At 36.3% G+C, this 21803-nt stretch overlaps 1 protein-coding gene and 1 pseudogene across 1 annotated transcript in view; both read left to right on the top strand.

The window, feature by feature from the left end:
• The first annotated feature begins 1609 nt into the window (after positions 1-1609).
• On the top strand, positions 1610-5372 carry LOC128315648 (transcription elongation factor A protein-like 3; annotated as a pseudogene).
• Positions 5373-5511: 139 nt separating this feature from the next.
• SPINK5 (serine peptidase inhibitor Kazal type 5) overlaps positions 5512-21803 on the top strand; it is a 76254-nt gene continuing 59962 nt past the window's right edge. Inside the window, exons 1-4 of the mRNA XM_027042039.2 lie at positions 5512-5666; positions 7143-7168; positions 11037-11164; positions 13079-13151. Coding sequence (XP_026897840.1) covers positions 5612-5666; positions 7143-7168; positions 11037-11164; positions 13079-13151 — 282 coding nt within the window. The 5' untranslated portion in view covers positions 5512-5611. The remainder of the gene's footprint in view (positions 5667-7142; positions 7169-11036; positions 11165-13078; positions 13152-21803) is intronic.

Below are 21803 nucleotides of genomic sequence, written 5' to 3' on the forward strand. Positions count from 1 at the left end.
TGCTTACTGTACACATAGACACATAAATATTTCACATATAAAATACACAATATTCTTTCAACAAAATTCATTATACTAGCTAGTTCAAAGTAATTCACTGTGATTTTTTCCCAAGGACCATAGCTCCACAAACTTCTGTTTTGTAGAGTCAGAATGACTCCTAGGAGACTCCAGAATGTACTGAATTTCCAGGTGATGGACAGTGTGGAGTCATGGAGCAGTGGTTCTAGTAGCATCAACTGTAGAGATATTGTATTTTAGAACAAATATAACCCAGTATGTAAAAGTTAATCCAGTTAAAAATTAGGTATTGAAACTTTCCTGTTTTCTTAATCCTAATCTAATAAAAGCAACAATATCTATAAATAGTAGGGTCTGTGATCAAACAGTGCCCATCCCATCTTGTTCTTAGATAAAATGAGATGCTTATCTATAGTTTCTAAGGCTTTGTGGACAAACAGAAGGGAATTTCCAGAGAGGGAGTGAAGTTAGCTGTTAATGGAACAGTGCAAGATAAGAAGGTGAGTGAAGGCTGTTTTCCAGTTAGCGTCTTTAATAAAGAGAATACAGACAGACCTGTTAATGGGGAAAAATATGAGAATTATAGGAAAGGAAATTAAGGATAAGAAAATAAGAAGTAAATTACTTCATCTTCTAAGATCTATTAGGGTATATACTTTACAGTCATGATCACAACACATTTATTTTGCCCAAGCCATTATGGGTGAATGGTTTTGTGTGTGTATGTGTGCAATTGTATGAGTGTGTGAGAGCAGGCATGAGAAGAACTAAATGATCAGTAGCACGCTGTCCCTAGTTTACAGCATTATAATGTCTAGATTCTCTTTGAACTCCCTAAAAGGCTCTGGGAGAGCTTTATCGGGTGTATAAGGTGAGCAAGAGGCAAGGCTGGGATTACTTTCCAAGCTAGTTCCTGATCTGGGGTTCATTCATGCTACCATCTGGGGCAGGTAAGAAAAGAATAACACGTACTTTGCTACCTCACGTGATTGCATAAACAAATCAAGACAGCTAATAATGGCAGATTGTTTTGAAAATGCAGAAAGTGATTTTATCTTAAAAGACTATAGTTATTTATTAAACTATGGTCATCATCAAGGATATCTCTACATAGAAAAAGAAGATTTGAACCACAGTCTGATAACTTCGGATTTAGGAAATAAATTTGGCCTTTAGCAACACTACTGGTCTACAAAATCTCGTTTGCTTTTATAGTTTTCTCATCTCTTTCCTGTGTGTCAATATCCTTGACGTGAATTCAGATTCTGGACCACTTGATACCTGTTTTGAACTGTAAAGTTTATACTTCTTGTACTCTAGCTTCGTTCCTTCTTCATGAGAAGAAAACGGTTCTACATGTTTCATGAATAATTGAAAGAGTGAAGAAAAAAAAAAAAGATGGAATTTGGAATTTAAGGAAAAGTACGCACGCTCCCTGCCTGCCTTGCTGGCGCGTCCCTGCACCTGCGCAGAACCTGCTCCTTGAACGCTGGCGGGGGAAGGGGGGACGGCGCGCTTCCGGAGCCAGAGGACAAGGGGGGCCTGCCGGCCCGCACCTCCGCGAGTCAGTTCCCAGCACTCTGCAAGACTAGAAGGGACAGAGGAACCTGTCCGGGTTCCCTGCAGGGCAGGAAAAAAGGGGAAATGTCAACATGGAAAAAACTCTACGATGAAAAGAAAGGAAAGCTGGAAGCAAGGCTAAAGCCGGAAGATGAAGGGAAATCCGATGAGGAAGAGAAGCTGGAAGTGGAGGGGGAAGCCAGGGCATGAGGGAAGTTTCCAGAATGGGAGACAGCCAGATGATGAGGGACAACCAGAAGATGAGGGAAAGCAAGAAAAGCCGGGCAAGTCCGAGAATGAGGGAAGGCCGCAGTGTGAGAGCAAGCCAGAATCCCAGGCAAATCCTGAGAGCGAGCTGTGGGATGCGGAAAAACGCCTGGCTGAAGATGACATGCCCAGGAAAGCAAAAAGAAAAACGGACAGGGGAACAGACGATTCCCCCAAGGATTATCAGGAGGACTTACAGAAAGGGCACTCGGGCAGTGTGAGGAGATGATGAGAGAACGTGGAGATATGTCAAGGGCTCAGGAAGAGCTAAGGAAAAAACAGAAAATGGGTGGTTTACATTGGATGCAAAGAGATGTACGGGATCCATTCTCGCCAAGGGGACCATGGGTGTCAGGAAAGTCACGGGTGGAGGTAGGGACCAAGTGGGCTTACATGATATCCCATATCTCTAATGCCTTTGGTCTTAAATTCTGATTTCTCTAATGAAAATATTGCTGACTCTGCTTTCCCTGGCAGGCATTTGCCATGCTATGTGCTTTAACCTTAAGCTGATACTTTGCTTTAGCATTAGCTAAACTTTAGCTTTAACCTTTAGCTGATACCTTGCTTTAGCTGGCACTCTTGTTGCCAGCAGCCTTTTGATCCAACTGCAGTGTTCTCTGTCAGTAGGACATTTTCACTCATGTGCATGGAAGAGGTTTTCATGGTACATTGTAAAATAACAATAAAGAAAAACAGTTTTCAGAACCACACTCACACACAAAAGTACTCTCATAACCCAAACCCCATTTTTCTAAAACTTCAATCCCATTCATTTGAATTTAAACGTTGTGGTTGTCAGAAACATGGAGTAACTAACAGAGTATGTGATGAATCACCTCTGGATTTAGAACATTCCTGAAATGAAATGGAGAAAAAGCCCTGATGTCAAGAGGCAACTGGTTTTCCTTCCAATATTGGGAGTGCTCATTGAATCTTCTTTTGGCTCCCTCTCCTCATAGAAGAGGCTATCCATTCCAAACTTCTTATTCATCATTTCATACGTACTGGGTGTCATTGAGGAGCACTTTTCCAGTAAGAAGGAAACCAACTCCTCAACCTTTCCTCATAGCAGAGATTCTTTAGAGATGCAATAATTTTTGGTTCTTTTGTTCTGCCTTCACACTACTTCCACTCCTGGGAATACTATCCATTTGGGCTAGGTTTGGGGTTCATTGGAGCATATTACACAGTCACCAATTCTACTTTAAGACATTAAATTTCCTTATCACCAGTAATAGAGTGTATTGTTGGGTCCCATTTCATATGATCTGACAGAGCAGATAAAAAATAAAAAATCGGTACTGGTGTGTCAATATTTAGAAGACACTTGTACAGAAAAAGCTAAGGAATCAATGGTGACTGAAATCTTGCAATGACTTTGACAAGTTTTAAACAGCAAATGGTCTGATTTGTTTTAGGTATTGTGGTTTAGGGCACAATAAAATGGGGATGCCTGGGTGGCTCGGTTGGTTGAAGGTCCAACTCTTGATTTCAGCTCAGGTCATGATCCCAGGGTTGTGGATTCGAGCCCCATGTCAGGCTCGCACACCAAGTGTGGAGCCTACTTAAGGTTCTCTCTCTCTTTCCTCTGTCCTTCCCCTGCTGGAACTTGTGCATGTGTGCACGCTTCCTCTGTCTAAACTAAAACTTAAAAAAAAGAGAGAGAGAATATAATAAAATGAAAAGGAGAACTTATATCTTGACTTTTTAATCTTAGTTCAGAACGTGTTGGGGGTGTTATTCCATGATGAGTAAACTTAAATCTATTGTTGAGGTCCATGTCCAAGTGATATTGACTTTTCTTGGGATCTGTGACATTAACTAATACACCTACACCATTATAATAACATAAAAATGCAAAACCAACTATAATTAACTATAAGACTTATCACTATACTCAAAATTATTCTAAGCCTTACACACACACACACACACACACACACACACACACACACGAATTTCCTTTAACTCTTACAACAATTGTATACTGCAATTTTATTACCCCTGTTTTGCATATTGGGAAACTGAGGCCGAAAGAAAATAAGTGATTTGCCCAAGGCAACATAGCTAGTAACCAATGAGTCAAGATTTGGACCCACATCTATCATACGTCAAAGCCAAGTTCATTTCCATTATGCTGTGAGGTTGCAAAGACAGGAATAGAAACAAATTTCCTGACTCTCTGTTCCATTCTCTTTCGATTATGCCATGATGGATATCAATTTTCTAATCTATAACAGTAATGCAGTTTGAATTTGCTTTCTGTAGACACTCATTTTACCAAACTATTGGAAGAAACAAAGCACAGACCTTGAAACCAATGATTATACTTTTATAGGAAATAAGTTATTTCATTAAAAAAAAAAAGAAAAGGAAATACTCTGGCTTTGATGGTATCCAGAATATTGACATCATTCTCAAATTGGCTAGCCTTAGATCAGTTTTCTGGAAGAACCTTTAAAAGGGCTTTGATCCCATAAAGTTTAAAACTTTCCCTCTATGAATGTAGAGACCCTTTGAAGTACTGGAATCAAACCGTTGGGCTCTGGCTTCAATCATTTTTACATAATTTTTCAGGTGCTTTCTTGAGCTACTGGAGTAGAGTAAGCAGGTAGACAAAAGGCATTACTTGTAAAATGGAAGAAGGAACTAAGGAGAAGATACTATCTCTAGAAAAATGTTACATTGATATACTGGTATTTTTAAATACTTTATTCTTTCTTTCCTCCTTGGGAGACTAAATAATGAGTCAACATAGGAGTAAACTAAATTTAGGAGAAAATAGGTTGAGACAAGTTTTTAAAACAGTCATTTGGGGAGTGATGGGTTGTGGAAACTTAAAGCTGGAGACTCTAATGTTTATGATTATGATGTTTGGTTAGACCAAACAGTGAGACCTTAGAATGTAAAATGTCCTTCAGGTTGAGAATTTTTAAAAGTAGTTATGTGCAAGCTTTGATTTCACACAGTTTCTGCCTTTACTAATGCGTGATGGAAGCCATGAAAAAAGTTGAAAAAAGTGTTGAACTTGTGGTCTTCTTCAAGTACCACCCTTGAGTCTTCCTTCTAAACTGTGTGTTCTGGGGAAAGTCAGTGTTCCTTTTCTGAATTTCAGCTTTCCCATGTACTCAGTGTTAGAATCTTGATGGGTTAGCTTTGTGGGTTGTTATTTCTAACTTGTACATGAGTCCATGGCACTGAATTGAGACACTTCAAAACATCTGCGGATGGAAGCAACAGCTTCTCTCACTACAGGCAACTTTCTCCAGATGTGGGAATCTGTAAGTCTCTGACTAGTAGGGTAATCCATCTGTCTTTTTCCCTCCCCTCCCACTTATGAAGGGAGACCAGTTAGAAACATGTTTGTCTGAAAAGTAATGTGTCTGGTCTTGGTGAAGAATTCAGTCTTAGATACTAATAACCGTGGAGTATTAAACTTTAATGACATTCTTGGATTCAATCTATCGCTTTTTGGGGGAGGTATCATGAAAACATATTAGAACTGTAGAAATACACATTATTGGTTCAAATCTGCTGCCTTGACAGGATGCTAAAGGATGGAAACTAAATTGATGTGGTGTATTAAGTCTAGCACGACCTTGAACAACTGGTTTTATAATGTTGCTTGTTGTTGTGGGTGTCACCAGTATTTGCCAGTATATATAAAAAGTAGGCTGCATCTCCACGGGTTCAGTCTTAGAGCACCAGCTGGTGAGCAATGCACGGAGCAGACTTGTAACCAACTTACATCATCTTCAACATGAAGATAACCACAGTGCCAATGCTTCTGACCCTGGCTCTTTGCCTTATACAAGGTGAGCAATTTGCATGTAATCTAAGCCTCTTGCCACACATGGTAAAGCCCTAGGCAGGGACTTGTCTCCCTCCCCCTACTCCTAAAATGTGTGTTTGTATGTATATATGTATGTGTGTATGTATAATCTTGAAATATCTTGCCAGACAGAGTTTTGAAGGATTACATATGTGGCTTAATAAATAACTATGTTGTTATCTTTAGAAATGGCAAGTAGTTTGACATAATCTGAATTTTTACCAATGAGAAATCCTTCTATTAATTCTTTATTAGTTCTGAAAAGCTAATAGATTCTTCTTCATCTTCCCGTAACCAACTACATCAATTCATACTGATAGGAATTATGTATGTAGTAGATATTTAAAATGTAGATGTATATTTCATGTATATATATATAGTACTATATATAAACAATTAAAAATCAAATTCAATCATCTATTCCTATTTTAAAGTAGCAGTGCCTCCTTGTATATTTTATTTTTGTATTACCAAATCCTAAATGGACTGAGAGCATCTCTCCTAAAGGGTAAGAGACTTTTATAAGAAGTGAAAGGTAAGTTTTTGCACTTGCTATTTGAATTTGAAGGAAACATGAATTGCCTAGGCTCAATCTTCTCTGAAGCATTTGCATTTTTTAAAAGAAAATCTCAGAGATGAAGAGTCTGGATATTATTATACATAAATGATGCCACTTTCCTAAAATAAGTGTGTAGGTACAAAAGAGAGTCTGTTGGGGCGCCTGGGTGTCTCATTTGGGTAAGCAACCTACTTTGGCTCAGGTCATGATCTTGCTGTCTGTGGATTCAAGCCTCACACCCGGCTCTGTGCTGACAGCTCAGAGCCTGGAGCCTGCTTCAGATTCTGTGTCTCCCTCTCTCTCTGCCCCTCCCCTGCTCGCCCTCTGACTCTCTTTCAAAAAATAAACATTAAAAAAGGGGGGCACTGGAGTCTGTTAATGAGAGAGTATAATAGCCTGGGATTTTAATTATTCTTAATTTTTGTCAAATCTCTAATCCTTGTAGCTGTAATAAGGAGGCAGAGTTGCCAGAATTCAGAAAATTTAATTTTATGTGTATATATGATATAAACTTTACGCTACACTATACTTTTAAATTATAATTGCTGTGATATACTTGGTATTTGTTACATTATAATTTTAAGAGAGGTCTCTCATACTTTTCTGTGAAAGGATCTTTTTGAAATCAGATATTTTGAGGGGGTAAGAAAGTATATGAGTATTATTTTCCAAAGTAATTTAGACTTTTATGAGTGACTGGATCTCTGTGAGTGTACATGCTGATTTCTTGGTGCAGTGCCTTCATTTTATTTGCCATCGTAAATTTTAATGTGTTCAAAAACAATTTGTGGTTTTATAACATATTGCCATTAAAATAAGCAAGACACTGCACTGAGTGAATTGTTTGTTTATTGAATAGTTTACATTCCCTTAACTTTGGTTTCTATATTTTTGTCCCAGATGCTGCCAGTGAGGGTGAAAATCAGGTTAGTCCTGCTTTTTCTGTTCATTGAATCCATTCCAAGATCTCTAAAGAAAAATGATCTGTGGCCAACACCTTCACGTTAATAATACAGACATATTATACTGATAGGTACTAATAGCTTTTGTTAAAAACAGAAACAAGTCTTTATGAAGGAAGACATGAATCATACAGACGCACACACACACACAGACACGCATATCAATGTACAAATGATGATGGATGTCTGCAAGAGGCAATCTACCATGCTAAAGGAGTGCTTCAAAATTCCATAAACAGGGGCACCTGGGTGGCTCAGTTGGTAAGCTTCTGACTGCTGGTTTCGGCTCAGGTCATGATCTCACAGTTTGTGAGTTCGAGCCCCAGGTTGAGGTCTGTGCTCACCGCACAGAGCCTGCTTGCAATTGTTTCTCTGTGTGCCGCCACCCCGCACCCCCCCACCGCGTCTTCTCTCTGTCTCTCTCCGAATAAATAAACTTTAAAAAAATTCCATAAACATACCAGTGAATTAGTATTGTTCAGTTTAACACCTGAAAAAGTAACAACATACATAGAAAGCTGAAGTGAGTGCTCTTGTGATTATTGCGTATAAAGGGGTTGTCTGTACCTAGTATATATTTGTATATGTATGTCAGTGTATGTATTTCATTCAGTTAATATTTACTCAGCATCTACCATTTGTCAGACCATGTTTGAGATGTTGGAGATATTGGAAAGTAAGGAAACAGACAGGAACCCAGCCCTTGTGGAACTTGCATCTTAGTGGAGAAAAACAGACAAGTTAATGAGTCAATTAATAAAATGTATAGCACATTAAATAATGATTAGTGTCACAAGAAAAATGAAGTAGGATGGAAGGTAGGAATTTCTGGGGATGGAGGTAGTATCAGTTCTTCTTAGGATAGTCAAGAAGTTTTCTCTAAAAAGACAGCATTAAAACAAAGATCTGAAGTCCAAAGCCTGACTCAGGGCTCTGCCTCACCAACCGTGACATCATGACCTGAGCCAAAATCAAGAATGAGACACTTAACTGACTAAGCCACCCAGGCACCCCCGGTAGAAAATTTCACCATAGTCCCTATTATTTCAACTAAGTTTGCTGTCTGAGGAGAGGCTCAGAAACCTCTATGGAATAAGTAGGGTAGTAGAGTAGAGTAGAAAAACTTGGATTTGAAGGAGTCAGAGAGCATGCTCACTTGCATGTTTTATACTGGCAAAAAGAAGAGTATTGTATAAATATCACTGTGCATGAAGCCATGATTTGCTTTTTCAGACTCTATGATAATGGGTGGTGATTTCTGATAGATATTTCTATTTTTTAAAAAAATTTTAAATGTTTTTATTTTTGAAGGAGAGAGAGAGAGAGACAGACCATGAGCAGGGGAAGGGCAGAGAGAGAGGGAGACACAGAATCTGAAGCAGGCTCCAGGCTCTGAGCTGTCAACACAGAGCTGGATGCGGGGCTCAAACCCACTAACTGCGAGATCATGACCTGAGCTGAAGTCAGACGCTTAACCGACTGAGCCATCCAGGCAATTTTGCAACTGGGACTTTGCACAAACTCTATGTCTTTTAAAAATAAATTTAGCCACCCTTTATGTTGGCATAGGCAAGAAGAACACAAAGAAATAATTATGTCTCTGGAAATATTTCTGATAGCAATCTTTGTATATTTTGTCAGAAATGAGAAGTATTGATTTAATGTTTCTTATGGTCCTGGAATTTTTATTTTCCAAATTCAGTAGCTTGAGTTCTTGACAGCTCCAGAAAAGCATGTTGAATGTTATAAACATGACCCGGAACAGCACAGAAAATGACTGTAGTCATCTGCAAGGATCTTTACCATACATTTAAATTTGTTATCACAGAAGGGTTATTATAGTCAAAAGCACCTTGTTAGTGCCCTAACACAGAATGGAGGTGATGCCAGCTCCTGGTGGATTGTATTATGATGTTGGAGGAGAGACAGTAGAAGACAATGAGCTGTGTCAGAGCCAGTAAAGGAAAGAGCTTGGCCCTGGAGGGCTTTAGTTTTTCTGAGACATGTGGAGAAGACATGAACAACAACAATAGCAAAACAAAACAAAATGAAAACAAGCCAAAGGCTGTTTTTTTCCAGGGAAAAACCCACCTCCTGCTTTTAATTTTTATGGCCTTTTTTCTGTTTGCCAAGAGAATCCATTGGATTATTTCACAACTCAGAAAAACAGCATTGTGTTCTATCTTAACTCATAAGGGATATGTTTCTATCACAAAAAATACCAAGCTCTTCTCTCTATGACAAAGTTGCATCTAGAATTTTGCATTTTTAGAATCAGTTATGTCTGGCAAGCTAAGCAGTAACTTTCCATGTTGGCATAAGATACTGTAGAATCAGAGGCTCCTGGGTGGCTTAGTTGGTTAAGCGTCAGACTCTTGGTTTCGGCTCAGGTCATGATCTCACAGTTTGTGAGGCTCACAGAGCCTGCTTGGGGTTCTGTCTCCCTCTCCCTCTGCCCCTCCCCTGCTCATGCACACTCTCTCTCTCTCTCTCTCAAAATAAATAAATAAACTTAAAAAAAAAAAAAGATACTATAGAATCAGAGACTACACAGAGCTCAAGCAGCCCAGTCATCAGTCAGTTGCCAGAAATTATTACTGTGCTACTCAGATAACATCACTGGGTGGTGATAATCATTTTCTGAGGTATTTTAGTAGGTCACCATTAGCAAAATTTCCCAGGGCTTGTCTCTGATATTATTTATTTATTCCTCTTCTCCATTAATTATTCTGCTAGTGCTACCAACTGCCTCCCATGTTAAAGAAGCTAGGTGAGGTACATCATTATCCATTAGTATCCATTAGATGGTAAGCACAATTCAGGCAAGGATGGTCCTGCCTCATTGCTCTATCCATGCACCTAGCTATATACATGGCACTTAGCAAAGTATATTAATATTGTAATGACTTTTTGTTAACTGATTGAATGATTATTATAAAGATATAGGAGGCTGGACAGAATTCTATGATCACTTCTTTTGAAGAGGTTGTATTTGTCAGAGTTGGACACAAAAGCATCGTTTATTTTTTTTCTTATGTAAACATGTTGAGGCAGTATTTTTTTTGGCAAAATCAAAACAAAATAAAAACCCCACAGAACTTACATTCTAAAGGCTTGCTCTAAATACCTAGTGGATTTTCTAAACTGATAGCAAGTAAGACATATTAAATTAGTACTGTATGAGATAGTGCAAATGCACCATTGATTTTAAGTTCCTAGAAAATAGTGACATACAGAAAGCCTTCCATGAAATACATTGAATTAACCTTTTCAGTAGTCTTTTCATGTTCCTTTTGACAGCAGTTATTATCGACCTACCGTGTGTTGGGTATCTTATATGCATCATATTCCAATAATAATAATAATAGCAACAATAATAATAAAGGAGGAGGAAAAGGGGAGAGGAATGTGATTATTGATTATTTACTATTTATCAAACACCTTTGAATGTTTCACATACTTATAATATTTAATGTTCACAAGACATATGAAACGTATGAAATTATATCCTGTTTTTACAGATAGGGTAAGTTAGCCATTGAGAACTTAATTTGAGAAGGCTATTGGGTTTGGGAATGACAGCCCTGGAATATGAGGTCAGGTCTTTCCATTTTACTAACTGTTTTAGATGAATGCTTATTAAGTGGATTTTCAATCCCCAAGGGACAATCCAGTCATTATTTGAATTCATGTTATTTGTGTCAATTGAGTGATTGGCTTCGATAAAAGCAGGTAGTGGTCATTAAATAATATTGCTCAAGGAAGTTCTTAGAAGGTAAAGCCTTGGTTTTATGAGCTTCAGTAAACACAGTTCTTTAAATCTTTTCCTTAGGAAACATGCAATGAATATCGGGCATTGATGAAAAATGGAAAATTATTTTGTTCCCAAGATAAAAAACTTTTTCAAAGCCCAGATGGAATAGCATTCATCAGCAGGTGTGCCACATGCAAAATGATACTGTGAGTAAAAGTTCTCGTTCTTTTGAGTGTTTGAGTTACCAGCTATTCTCTGAAATAGTAAATGTATTCTTTTTATATCCCATCAAATGTACTTTTCTAAATCTAAATGGTTAAATAAAAATGCTTAGCAGAAGTTGGATAAGTACCTCCTACCTGGAAAGATTATTTTTTAACTTTTATTTATTTATTTATTTATTTATTTATTTATTTATTTATTTATTGAGAGAGAGAGAGAGAGAGAGAGAGAGAGAGAGAGAGCATGCTAGGGAGCGGAAGAGGGGCAGAGAAAGAGGGAGAGAGATTCCCAATCAGGCTCCATACTGTTAGCGCAGAGCCCTGCGTGGAGCTTGATCTCAGTAACCTCGAGATCATTACCTGAGCTGAAATCAAGAGTTGGACCCTTAACTGACTCAGCTGCCCAGGTGCCTCCTGGAAAGATTTTTAAATCGCTCAAATGGTATTCTAAAACATTCCAGAGGGTAGAGGGTTAATACCTTATGTAGCACTTAATAGTCTTTTGAGGATATAGTTCCAATTTGAGTTTCCTGACTCTGGGAAAAAAGAATTCTTAGTTGTGTTAAGCCCTGACTCTGTGGTACCCTCAGGACTGAGAAAAGCCACCACCACCCGCCCCCCCACCCGCCCTGAGAATGATGCCAAGCTCTCCTTATGGCAGCCAAACAGTAGAAGGCTTTAAGCAGGACACATCTTGCACCCTGACCCTGTGAGCTGCCAGTGTCTGTAGACACCTAGGATTACACTAGGATGAGAAGGTCTAAAGAATTAATTTTATTTTCTACATCCCGGCAGCTCAGAAAGGGTGAGTGTCCTGAAAGTTTACCAACATCTATGTAATGCTTCTTAACTTGACTTCCTTCTCTTTGATGACACCCAAAGGTGGAAGAAGGCTTGTTATCAATACAAAATCCTCAAATCAAATTGTTCTATTTTGTTTTTGAATAGGGAGGTCATCTTTAATTTCTGACCACCATCAAAACTTCAACACTGATACTAAGCCAACACTAAGCTGATCCATTTAAGATAATTATGTTATAATTAGCTTTTAAATGCTAATTAAATCTCAGGGGATTTAATTTGACATAGTCAATAATATTGGGATAATGAAGCCATGATCACACATGCTGCTGCTAGTGAAGAAACTGTGGGAAGATGAAGGAAAAAGATCAAGATTTAGGTGGGGGTGGGGGGAGGCCTATGGCAAATTATTCTCTTGAAACCTGAATGTAAACTAGCAGTTGTATTAGTTACTACAAAGCTTCTTCCTTGTTACATAGGATTGTCTTGATAGGAGACTGAAACTATGAACCTAGTACATTTACTGAAAAATAATTTAAAACAAAAGTAGAATGCCTTGAGACATAAAGGCAGTTTATCTCTTTGAAGGCATTCACTCAATTATTATTTTTATCACTTACTTAAATTATGTCGGAATAAACTCGGTTTCTTAATCTGGAAAGGAAACTGTGCAAGGCATAAAAGCTAACCTCAAATTTCTGAATTTTCTCTGTGGGACCTTAGAGTGTAGAACCAGAAACAAACAGATTTTGGTTCAGTGTGAACATGGTCTTTCAAAGAGACTATTCCAACAGTGGCAGAGATGGCTTTTAGAGTTGGTGACCACCTAGATGTTGAAAGCACTGAAAGGGGTGGGGGAGTAGTCATTATGCAGTTAAAGGTAAAGATTCTTGCCTTCTGTGGAACCATATCTGAGATATTTTTCAGTACTGAGGAGACATTTATGGTACCTTGGCTCATTTCTGCGTGTACCTCACTTCCGATATACCTGATTGAGCTCAGGGTAAGAGTCAAAATTAAGTTTGACATGTATCCTATTCTCCCCCAAATTGGGAAAACATATCTAAGCAAGCTATGCTCTTCCTTGCTCTCTTCCAGGGAAAAACAAGCAAAATCCCAGAAGAGGGCTAGGCATTTAACAAGAACCACTCAGGCCGCTGCCCCAGAAACGGTGAGATTATTTGAAGTCAACTTGTCATATTTACTTTCAAGATTATGTTTGACTATTCAAAACTATTTGTTTATTTCCTAATTACTGGGTCATACCTGTTGTGAAGCCAACTACTTAGGAAGGGAGGGAACATGGCTTAGTCCAGGGGTGGGCTAACTATCTGGTACAGCTTGTCCCTATGCCCAACCCATGACCTAACTCTCAGAAAACATTTTGGGCACTGACAGACACTAAGAGGTGGAGTAAGTGAGTGTGATGTCTGCCTTCCATAGCCATTTCTCATTCCTCCTGTCCTGTCACGGCTTCACCAAGAGCCTTCATGGAACTATTAGAACTAAGTTCAAATCTCAGAACTCTTATTTATTGTCTATGTCACTTGGACAATTTATGTGTCTCTGCCTCTCAGTCTTTTCATCTGTGAAATGGAATGTGGACCAAATGAGAAACTAAGTTTAAAAAGCCAAGTACAAGGTTTAACATGTGTTAGCAGGCATCTGATTCCTTTTCTTTGTTTTTTCTTTCCTTCTTTTATTTCCTACTCACGTCCTTTCTGATACCTGTAGTTTCCCTAACTCAACTAGAGTTGCTTGTTTGTATCTATTTTGGAGATTGGAATACAGGCTAATATTTGTTTGAGAAAAGTGCTCTGTGGTAAAAAAAAAATTTATTTTTGATAAAAAATCAAATAAAATGAAACCATACAGCTGCTAGCCACCACACAATGATTTCACTTTTTATTTTTTTATGTATACACAATTTTTGTATTTCTACAAAAAAATAAGAATTCTAGACCCAGATTAAGGGAAATTTCTAGGGTGCGCCGTGTCACAGTAAGTTATTGACAAAGCTGGGGTTACCACTAGGAATCCTGACAACTCATATCACTATAGATCTCCTCTGTAGCTTCTTTTCCAACATCTTCTTTCTCCTCCACTCCTGTCCCTGACACATAATTAAAATGATCAGTCAGGGGAGGCACACCCAAATTGCTGTAACATCCCTGGGCTAACCGAGCTAAAATTTTCCTTGTCAATGTTACTCAGGTCTGTCTGAGAATCTTAGCCTCCACAGTAAATCTAGTCAACCAAATACTTTGCTTGAACTCAACTAATCTCACTTCCAAAACAATAACACAGTCACCACTCAATTGGTCAATCCCTGAAAATCCTTTATCTGAGCAAAAGCGAGCTGCTTCTGTGCTCTGTAAAGTCTGTGGAGATCAGAAAGGTTTACTGGTAAGTTCCAATTCTGCCCTTACTGGTCACATTGAGAGAGAGGCTCCTTCAGTAAGATCTATTCTCCTCCACATTCTCTTCCCCATCTTTCTCCTTCATGAGAAACTAATCAGTGATGTTTTAAAATATAAAATACAAGCAAATACAAACCAAAAAATGAATTATACAAACATAGCAATTTTAACAAAACTATTTCTAAATATTGCTAGTCATATGTTTTCACATGTAGGCATATATTTGCTGAATTTTAATCAAGTAGGATTTTTAAGAAATAAAATTTTGGAATTTGAAGACATTATACCTTTCTGTTATCATTTTATGCCTGAGTTATAATTTTTACCTCTTAAGTTCTTATGGTTACTTTTTTCCCACCTAGGAAAGTACTTGTAAATTAAGGTAGTTCATATTTGTCTCTGGGCCTTTCAGATAATTTGTTTAGATTTTTACTTATTTGTGTTTGAATCAGTTCATGTAATTTACTGTTTTTGTTGTTACTTTCTCTCTACTATAAGAGAGAAAAATCTACCCACTTTTTGTGCTTAGATTCCTCCCATCAAAAATCAACCCTGATACTTTCAGAATAAGGTGCTCTTCCAGTTCAAGAATTTTCCTCCTACAGAAATCCTTTCTCTCTTGCATCATCAATTTCTACTTCACTAGTATGTCATTTTTTCACTTTCCAACTCTAATATCCAGTCCATCTACAACTGTCATTGGTGTTGCCTCCAAAGTATATCCCAAATATGACTCCTTTTTACCATTTTCATTTCTACCACCCTCGTCTAATTCCTCATAATCTTTCATGTATTTGGTCTGTGTAGAGACTTTATTTTTTAATTGATTGATTCATTTATTTATGATTTAGGTTGCCAACTGTGTAGGATATTAAGTTCATATGTGTGTATGTATGTGTTCCTGAGTTACCTATTCTGTTTAGATGAGTTCATTGCTTTAATAACTAATAAGGCAGGTCCCCTTTCTTAATTCATCTTTTTCAAAGTTGACTTACCTATGTATGGACCTATATTTCTCCCCTATATTACAAATAAACAGTTTATTCAGTTTATGAAAAAATCTAACTTGAGTTTGGGAACCCAAAGTGATTAGGGATACAAAGAATTTATAAATTTGATTAATTGACTTTTTTAAAATGTTTATTTATTTTTAAGAGAGAGACAGAGTGTGAGTGGGGGAGGGGCAGAGAGAGGGAGACAGAATCTGAAACAGGCTCCAGGCTCTGAGCTGTCAGCACAGAGCCAGGTGTGGGGCTTGCACTCACAAACCACAAGATCATGACCTGAGCAGAAGTTGGATGCTTAACCGACTGAGCCACCCAGATGCCCCTAAAATTGACTTTTTATAGTAGTAACTTGACCAACTCAAGAGCACAGAATACCTTATCATTACTTCATAATAATTTCTGTGTACTTCATGAAATCTATATTCTCCACAGAGATTTTTATGATTTTTGCTAATACCTACAAAATTTGTAATTTTATGGCTATTTTGATTGGTATTTTATTTATGGTATTTCTTTCGGTTATTGCTGGTATAGAAAAATTCTTTTGATTTCTACAGGTTAATCTTACACTGAATAGCTTTATAGCATTTTCTGTTAATTCTGAGAGTTTATCTATTAATTTTATCATTTTTTCTTGGTAGTTCATCACATTATCTGCATAATAAGAGATTGTAGGTGTTTCATAACTTCCTTTTGCATTTCATCACTCCTTTATTTCTTTTTCTTTTCTTGTATCATTGGTCAGGATCTAGAATTCAAAAGTTAAATAGTAGTGATGATAATGAACATCAGATTGCCCTCTCTTCATATATTAAAAGGAATATATCTAAAGTTTCTCCACTAAGTATGTTTACTGTAGGTGTTTTTTAAATAAACTATAGCAGGTTTAGAAAAATTTCTTTCTGTTCTTAATATTCTAAATCTGTTTTGATCATTGTCAAATGCCTTTTCTGCAACTATTGAAATAGTTTTCTAATTTTCTTCTTTCAGTCTATTAATGTAATAAATTTCTTGATAAATTTCTAATGTTAAACTATTCATGTTTTCTTAGGGTAAATCATACTAACCTTAATATATTTTTAATATTTTTAATACACTGTTGAATTATAGTTAGTATTTTATTTAGAAAATTTGAAACTATTTTCCTAAGTAAAATGAGTGTATACTTTTCTCTTTTTAATTATTCTTATCTGGTTTTGAAATCAATATCAAATTACCCTGAGAAGTGGCACTTAAGGCTATAGCTGAATAACAATGTTAGCAAATCCTTCCCCCAAAAAGCAACTATAAATCTAGACAAAATTGACCAAACCAACCCTTATAGCATCTGGAAATTGACCAGTAGCCGATGTCAATCTGATAAGCATTTATGCTTGAAAAACTGCTGAACTTTGATTTAGAACAATGGGAGTCTGTGATGTTCTTCTTAAGGAAACTCCCATCTCACTCTTGTTGTTGGGTTGGTATAGAATGTCCACCAGTTGGGCAGACTATGAGGGTCAGCAACCGCACTGTCTTATTGAAGTAATTTAGAGCAGTGGGCAACAATTATATCCAGAGGTGTTTTCAGTAGATGTCATGATCTTCACCCAGAGTAAAGACAATGCCCTGAAGTGGTAACATGGTTGAGGCAAGCATATTTCTGGCTGAGTCTTCATACATAGGCAACAGAGAGCAAAGAAAGACTGAGCAATTCACAAAGTCTTCGTTAGCCATAGATATTGTGCACAAGCACTTAGAAAACATACATGAAAAAATCCAAGTGGAAAGCAAATGCTGAGGTAGATGTAAATGTATTCTGAACTTTGAATATCCTCCTCAATATACACAGGCCTATCTGTAGGGGATGGAAGCCTTACTAGCTTGAGATGTTTGAGCACAAACTGTTTCTAATCATTGGCCATCTGCTAAGCTATAGAGATATGGAAAGAAAAACCTAAAGACCCAATCTTAAAAAAATAAAAACTATAAACATTTTCTTAGCAGATGTATCAACAACTGTACATTGTGGGACAGCAAGAAATCAGAGAGTTAGCCCAGCCGAAGATGCAAATACACAACACAACAGCAAAAATATTCTTTATAGTGAAATCATTATCCAAAATGTCTAGCCATCAACAAAAATTATGAAATATGAAAATAGTAACTGGAATGTATGACCCCTGCTCAGGGGGAAAAAAAGCCAGTGGAAACTATCTGAATGCCTCTGGGGGTTAGATTTTGCAGACAAAGGCTTGAGGCAGCTATTTTAAAAGTGTTTAAATAGTTCAAACACTATTTAAATAATTAAAGGAAAGTATAATAACAAAGAATAAATAAATGCACATCTTCAGTAAATAGAGATAGAGACGGAGATAGACAAAGATAAATATCTCAAATAGAAATTCTGGAGTTGATAGCATAATTCACACAAAAAACTCAGTAGAGAGGCTCAAAAGAAGCTCTGAGGCTGCATAAAAAAGAATTAGTAAACTTGTAGAAAGATAAATAAAAATTAACAATGGAAGTAGAAAAAATATTGGTTAAAAATGGACACAAAGAATCCCTGAGGTAGCAAGCATGTCAATACATGTGCAATAGAAATACCAAAAATAAAAAATATCAAATAAACAGAACAATTATATGAAGGAATAATGGCCTAAAATGTATCAAGTTTGATTTCTAAAAACTTACTCTTCACATTCAATAATTGCAACAAGTCCCAAATAGTATGAATACAAAGAGATCAACACCTAGGCCTATCATGATTAAAATGCTGAAATCAAGAGAAAAAATTTTAAGTGGAAAAAGAAAAATGACACATTGTATATAGTGGTTTCAATTAATGACTGGCTTCTCATCTAGAATAATGAAGGCCAGAACACAATGGTATGACATGCTTGAAGTACTGAAAGAAAAAAAATGTTTATCCATATTCTATATTCACCAAAATTAACCAATAAAAATTAAGTCAAATAAAGACATTTCCAAATAAGTGAAATTGGAGAAAATTTATTGCCTTCAGACCTGTTTTACAAGTAATAATAGGGTAGTCTTTTAGATGAAAGGAAATGACTTCCAGATGGTAACTTGGATTTATAGAAAGAAGTGAAAAGAACCAGAAATGGTAAACACATGGGTTAAAATGAACTACTTTATAAATATATTTCCCTTATTTTTACCTAGTTTCTTTTAACAATATAATATTTTATAAAGCATTAACTATAACACTGTTTTATTGGGTGTATAGATAAATATTTAAGATAACCATAGTACAAAGGGGAATAAAGGAAATGGAGCTATATAGGGGCAAAATGTCTATATTTTACCAGAATTAAATATTAATCTGTAATAGATTGGGATAAACTGGGGTGAATATGATAATCACTAGAATAAGCAGCAATAAAATGATATATAATAAATATGTAAAATCAACAGAAGTATTAAAAAGACATACTAGAAGTATTTAACCCAAAAGAAGGCAGTAGTGGAAGAACAGAGAAGTAAAAAGGGTAAGAGTATATTGAAAACAAGCAGAAACATAGCAAATATAAATACAACTATATCAATAATTATACTAAATGTAAATGATTTAAACATTCTGATCAAAAGTCAGAGATTGTTGTTTTATTAAAAAAAAGCTACTATAACTATCTCCAATAGATACTCCTTAGATCTACAGACACAGGAGTCTGAAATGAAGAGTGATACCATGACAAGTATAACACTAAAGAGCAGGATTTGCTATACTACTATCTAACAAAATAGACATTAAGTCAAATATTATTGGAGACAAATAGGGACTTTTATAATTTTATCTTTTTAATGTTTTTATTTTTATTTTTGAGAGAGAGAGCATGGGCAGGCAGAGAAAAAAAGGATGACAGAGGATCCAAAGTGGGTTCTGCAGGCTCTGTGCTGAAAACAGCGAGCCCGACGCAAGGCTCACATTCACGAACTGTGAGATCATGACCTGAGCTGAAGTCAGACACTCAACCAACTGAGCCACCTAGGTACCCCAGGACATTTTATAATTTTAAAAGTATTAATACATCAGGAGATATAACAATTATAACCGCTCTTACTCACAGAAGCTCGAAATGTGTAAAACTAAATATGCTATAAGTAAAGAAAGAGACAATTCAACAATAATAGTCAGAAATTTTAATACTCTACTTTTAAAAGTTGAAAGAGCCAACTAGAGAAAATACCATCAAAGATATAGAATACTTGAACAACACTATGAACTAACTGAAATATAGGGAGTATTTCCCCAATGATTGCAGAAGGTACATTCTTTTTAAGAAACAATGGAACATTCTATAAGATATCTATCTCAATAAATCTATTATTTTTTTGAGAGAGAGTGAGAGAGAGTGTAAGTGCAGGAGAAGGAGGAGAGGGAGAGAGAGAGAATCTTAAGCAAGCTTCATGCTCAGCCCAGAGCCCAATGCAGGGCTGATCCCACAACCCTGGGATCATGACCTGAGCAGAGATCAAGAGTTGGGTGTTCTACCAACTGAGCCACCTGGGAGCCCGTATCTCAATAAATTTAAAAGAATTAAAATCATACAAAGTATGTTTTCTGAAAAATAGAATTGAATACAAAACCAGCAAGAGAAAGAAATTCTGGAAATTCCCAAATATTTGCATGTTAAGCAAATTTTTTAAAAAATTGATGGATAAAAGAAACACTCCTGACAGATATTAGAACACAATTTGAATTGAATAAAATTTTTAAAAACATAGCAATTCGAAACTTAGGCATTTAGCTAAAGCATTCTATAGAGCTCTAAATGCATAAATCAGAGAAGAAAGTTCACAAGTTAATCATCTTAACTTCCGCATTAAGAAGCTTAGAAAAAGAAGAGCAAGCTAAATCTCAACCAAGCAGAAGGAAGGATATAATAAAGACTAGAGCAGAAATCTATAAAATACGAAACTTTATTAAAACAATAGGAAAAGTTAATAAACCAAATATTGGTTCCTTGAGACAAATCTTTAAATAAATTGACCTAAAGAGAAAGAGAGAGAGAGAGAGAGAGAGAGAGAGAGAGAGAGAGAAGACAATACTTACCAAAATCAGGAATGCAATTTGGGATATCAATATATGCCCTGGAGAAATTATAAGGATTATAGTAGAGTATTATGAATAAATTTGTGCCACAAAAAAGTAGACAACTGACATGAAATGGAAGAAATCCTAGAAATAAATGAATTATTAAAAACTGACCCCAAAATTAGAACATCAAAATACATGTATAGCAAGCAAAAAAATTGAATCCATGATTAAATCAAAGAAAAGTTCAGACTTTAGTGGTGATCCCCAGCAAATAATGAAAGAAGAAACAGTATCAATATTTTATAGACTCATTCAGGAAGTAGAAGAAGTAACACCAGACAGTATTATTTTGATACAAAATCCAAAGGAAGTGGAGCATGTGGGTGGCTCAGTTGGTTAAGCATCCAACTTGAGCTCAGGTCATATCTCAGTTTGTAGGGTTCGAGCCCTGCATCAGATTCTGTGCTGACAGCTCAGATCCTGGATCCTGCTTCAGAGTCTGTGTCTTCCTCTCTCTCTGCCTCTCCTCCAGTCTATCAAAAATAAATAATAAACATTATTAAAAAGTTTTTAAAAAACAAAGGAAGATAACACAACTACAGAAAAACTACTGGCAAATATTACTTATAAACGTACATGGAAAAATGTTTAACAAAATATTAGCAAACAGAATCCACGACATAAAAAAGATAAAACCATGACCAAGTAGGAATTACTCTAGGAATGCAAGATTGGTTTAACAACAGAAAATCTATTACACCACATTGATAAAGGCAAAACTACACGATTATTTTAATAGATGCAGAAAGGCATTTAACAAAATTCCACACTCATTCAAGATAAACACACTCTCTTTCACACACACACACACACACACACACCTACCAATAGACAAAAGTTTCTCAGCTGATAAAGGACATCTATGATAAACCTATAACTAAAATCATACTTAATGATTAGAGGCCAAAGAGATTGAGAAGAAAGCAAAGATGGTTGTTCTTACCGCTCTTATTCAACACACCACTTCTATTCAACATTGAACTGGAGGGTATAGCCAATTTAATAAGCAAAATGTTTTAGTTAATTAAAGACATTCTGCTGGGGAAAAAAACCAATTTTTTTCATTGTAGGAACATGATACTATATATAGAAAATCCAAAAAGAAAATAAACTAGAACTAATAAATGAGTTTAGCAAGATTTCAGCATGCAAATAAATAATGCAAATTCAATTTTATTTCTGTATACTAATGATGAACAATCGAGAAATTATTATCAAGATGACAATTCTCCCAAAAGTAATCTATAAATTCAACATCTTCCCTACCAAAATCCTGCAGCAGGCTTTTTCTTTGG

This window comes from Acinonyx jubatus, chromosome A1, assembly GCF_027475565.1.
Source record: "Acinonyx jubatus isolate Ajub_Pintada_27869175 chromosome A1, VMU_Ajub_asm_v1.0, whole genome shotgun sequence".
In the NCBI taxonomy this organism is placed as follows: domain Eukaryota; kingdom Metazoa; phylum Chordata; class Mammalia; order Carnivora; family Felidae; genus Acinonyx; species Acinonyx jubatus.